The sequence below is a fragment of the Pterocles gutturalis genome, unplaced genomic scaffold, assembly GCF_000699245.1.
Source record: "Pterocles gutturalis isolate BGI_N339 unplaced genomic scaffold, ASM69924v1 scaffold7238, whole genome shotgun sequence".
Classification (NCBI taxonomy): domain Eukaryota; kingdom Metazoa; phylum Chordata; class Aves; order Pterocliformes; family Pteroclidae; genus Pterocles; species Pterocles gutturalis.
Window position 1 is genome coordinate 798 of NW_010120328.1, and position 3,556 is coordinate 4,353.

Genomic DNA, 3,556 nt, shown 5'->3' on the forward strand with positions numbered 1-3,556 from the left:
CAGTTTGTGCTGCCTGCGCATCCCCAGCACCGGTTATTACGTTACCACCAACACTGTGTGTGTCCCCAGGAGGCTGATGGGGCTGATCCTCGCTGTCGGCAGATTTGTGATCTCTGGGGACTGAACCGCCATCTGATTTATGTCCAACAGACTCACCTAATTTTCCTTTTACACCGTCAAAGAGACGCAGCGACTGCTGGGTTTCTGTCATTAGAGCCCTTGTGGGGATGACTGATCTCCGGGCTCTGCCGCAGTTCACGGCCCAGGGGAGATAATGTGCTCTCGATTGACGAGGGGTTTATGGATGGGCCCCTCCAGGCAATATATACGCTCCCTGGGAATTTCTCCAGAGCTGGTTCCCTGCTGTAAATCTGGAGTTAGACATGTCTTCCATCTCAGGGACAGGCAGGACGCAGGCAGGCCTGGGCCCGCTGCTGGCTGGCTTCAGAAATACTCATGCAAAAATCGTCTCGGTGCATCAATCCCTGCTGAGGATGGGGCGCTGCCTGGGAGCATCCTCCGCTCTGGGTAAGGCTTGATGTATTTCAACCAATTCCGCAGGATTTCACAGCAGAAATCACAGGCCACCTCTGGAGGGGCTGGGATTTACGCCAGATTTGGTGGTGCACGTATCCACTGCAAATCCTCTGTAGGGCAAGAGTCCTGCTGACACCAGTGCCTGGGGGACACGAAGGAGCAAATTCCCCCAGTACCAACCCCCAGTGCCCGTCCTGGCTGTGCCGGACTTGCCAGACCTGGAGGATGTAGCTCTGTGGTTAAAGAAAATGCTCGTGCAAAGGACTGGCTTCTTTCTGTGCACGGTACCAGCCAGAAAACAGCTCCATTTTCTCTCGGAGAGCGTTTGCTGGTGGGCTGCCCGGTGCTGCAGGCTAGCAAAGGAACTGCCCCAGTCTCCTGTGTTTGTGCTTTTATCCTGCATAAATCCAGCTGCTTCTGCCGGATCCCCGCAGCCCATTTTCTAAATGATCTCATTAGGGGTTGATGTTCCAGCTAGTGCTGGAGGAGCACGGGAGTTTGTGTTTTTAATAACCACGGGGTAGGGATTGGAGCTGCCTCCTAGAAGCTCCATTCAATGGAAGCTGCAGCTGGAAATGTTTCAGGGTATGAAGCTTTACCAGCTCTTCGTTCCAATTTGAGGGACCTACGCTGAGCTCCCGATCCCCCTCCCGTGGCGGCTGCAGGGGCTGGCCACGCTGGGGAGCCGAGGGCTCATGGGCGACTCGGGGGCTGCAGGAACCAAGCTGGGCTGCTGCGGGGGGACACTGAGGTGGGGGATGCGAGGCAGAGCTTGCTCCTGCTGCCCCATCTCCAAGGCACTCGGTGCGTCAGAGGTCTGGTTCTTGGGTGAGACACGTGCCTTGCAAGACCTCTCCTCCAAGGCTGGGGCAGAAGCTAAATCCCCTGTCACATCTGCTCAGCTCAAGCCTCTCTGCCTCCATCTGCCCGCAGCTGTGGGTTTGATCCTGACCAAGATGACGGTGCTGAGGGTGAGCAGCCAGACCAGGATAGTGTGACAACAGGCACAGTGGTGACAACTCACTGGGCAGTGCCATTGCTCAGCCAGCCCTCCCAGCAGCCACAATTCTTTAACCTGTGCCGTTGTCCCTTGGCCTCTTGATTCCAAACGACTCAAGGGAGGAAAGAAAACCGAAAACCAACCCCAGCCCTGAGCTGAGGCTGTAAAGGAGGAACCTACCTTGTTGCAGTTGGCCAGGTGAGCTTTCAGCCCCGAGACACTGGAGTAAATGGCTTCACAGCACTGCGGGAAGAAACAAAACAGGGTTTGCCACAATCCCCCCTCGTCCCCGTGCCTTGCCCCACGCTGGGGCCAGGAGCCCGCTGAGCCAGCGAGGCCACCGGTCCGGGCTGAGCAGCATGAGGTTAATGCTCCGCGAGACGCCGAGGGCTCCGGTCACACGTTTCCTATTAGTGCTAATGGGAGTCATGTGGCCGCATCGCTCTGCCACGGGCTGAGAAACGTCTCCCCTCAATGTCTCAGTGGAAAACGTACGTTTGTGAGCAGTCGGGAGGTCCTGCTGGGCTACAGGAGTTCTTGGAGCCACAGCAGATGCTTAACGGAGAAATCACCCGGGCAGCGGCATGACCAGTTTGTGAGCAATGCCTTTTCAAAGCGCCTGTGTGTGACATCAATTAGCCAGCGTGTCTCCCCGGCCCTGCGGTAACAGCCCCGCTCAGAACTCCCATTAGCAGGGCTTTGTTTCAGATGATAAATCAACGGCCCAGCAAGGGTGGAGTTCACCTCCCTGCCAGCTCCGGCCAAGGCTGTTTTACAGCAAGAGGAGGCACACGAACCACGGCCCTGAGGTCTCTGCCCGTCCCAGGACTTTAAAAAGAGCGGCTCAGCCCCGGCTCTACGCTGGGAAAAGCAGGTTCGCTGCATAAAAAGGCTCCCGAGCATGCAGCCTTTGCCCTGTCCGGATCTCAGGAGCTTCCCAACGGCAGCTCCAGAGCCCCAGCTGGGCACTGCTGGATCAGCAGCCCAAGGACACCTGGGGAGAGGGTGGCCCGGTCCCCGAGCCCGGTGGCTCGAGCACACCGGGTGGGTCCCAAAGGTGGGACACACTTCAAGCAGGCATGGCAGCAACCCCAGGGAGAGGAGGTGAAACAAGAGTCTGAGCATCACGGCCAGCTTCACCAAAAAACCTGGTTTTGGTGGGTTTCTGCCCCAAGCACTGCCCCCTCCTCCTGCAGAGCGAGACCAGCCAGCCCGGAGAAGAACAGAGACACTCCTTACGTTGTTGGGACAGTTGATGTGGCCTTTCTCCTTCACTTCATTCTTCCAGTTTTCCAGCAGCCTGGGATTGAGCTTTGGAAGCCCGGGTCGGGTGTAATTGAGCTGCAAACAATAGAAGAGGATTATCAGAGCGGCACACACCAGTCCGGTCCCTGGTGGAGTCCTCGCTCCTCACATGGGTCTTTCTTTCCCCAGGAGACATGAATCGGAACTAAAACAAGTTGGGAGGCTTCCCCCAGAGATGCCGTCTCCCCCCTGGGCATGGCACGGCAGGGGGGGGGCTCTGCCTCCTGCTGTGCCGCCCGCGGGGTGACAGCCGGGCGAGGAGCCCCCGATGCCACAGCCACCTCCACGCGGTGCTGGCAAACAGGAGAGGGGACGCTCCTGCTCCCACTCCCATGTCCGTGCCTCACCACGGCGCCAGGCCCAGACCCGGCGTTCTCAGCGCATCGCATCGGAGCGTCCCTTCTGCCACGTTTCATAACCGGGAGAATAAACAACCCAGCGCGGCGGGCAGTGGAGACGGATGCCAAGAGCCTCCGCGGCTGCCTTCCACCCATGAATGGGCACAGCCACGGAACAATGAAGGGCTCTGGTGCCTCTGCCTCTCCTCCTGGCAGCGCGGCTCTTTCCAAGTGCTTTTAATTACCGCTTTATTAACGACTTTGAGGTTTAGCAGAGCGAGCCGGCCTTCCCAGCTCCGTTGCTGCATGATCAGCACAAGCAAAGGCAGCGGTGGCACCTCGGTGCCTCCCAACCGCCACGCTCGGTCCTACCTGC

The 3,556-nt window shown here is 58.4% G+C and overlaps 1 protein-coding gene across 1 annotated transcript in view; it reads right to left on the reverse strand.

Moving 5' to 3' along the window:
- ZNF512B (zinc finger protein 512B) overlaps positions 1-3,556 on the reverse strand; it is a gene marked incomplete at its 3' end in the record, with an annotated part of 24,300 nt that overhangs the window by 794 nt on the left and 19,950 nt on the right. The window contains exons 13-14 of the mRNA XM_010076860.1: positions 2,777-2,878; positions 1,718-1,780 (exon numbers count right to left, since the gene is read on the reverse strand). Of these exons, the coding sequence (XP_010075162.1) occupies positions 1,718-1,780; positions 2,777-2,878 (165 nt within the window). The remainder of the gene's footprint in view (positions 1-1,717; positions 1,781-2,776; positions 2,879-3,556) is intronic.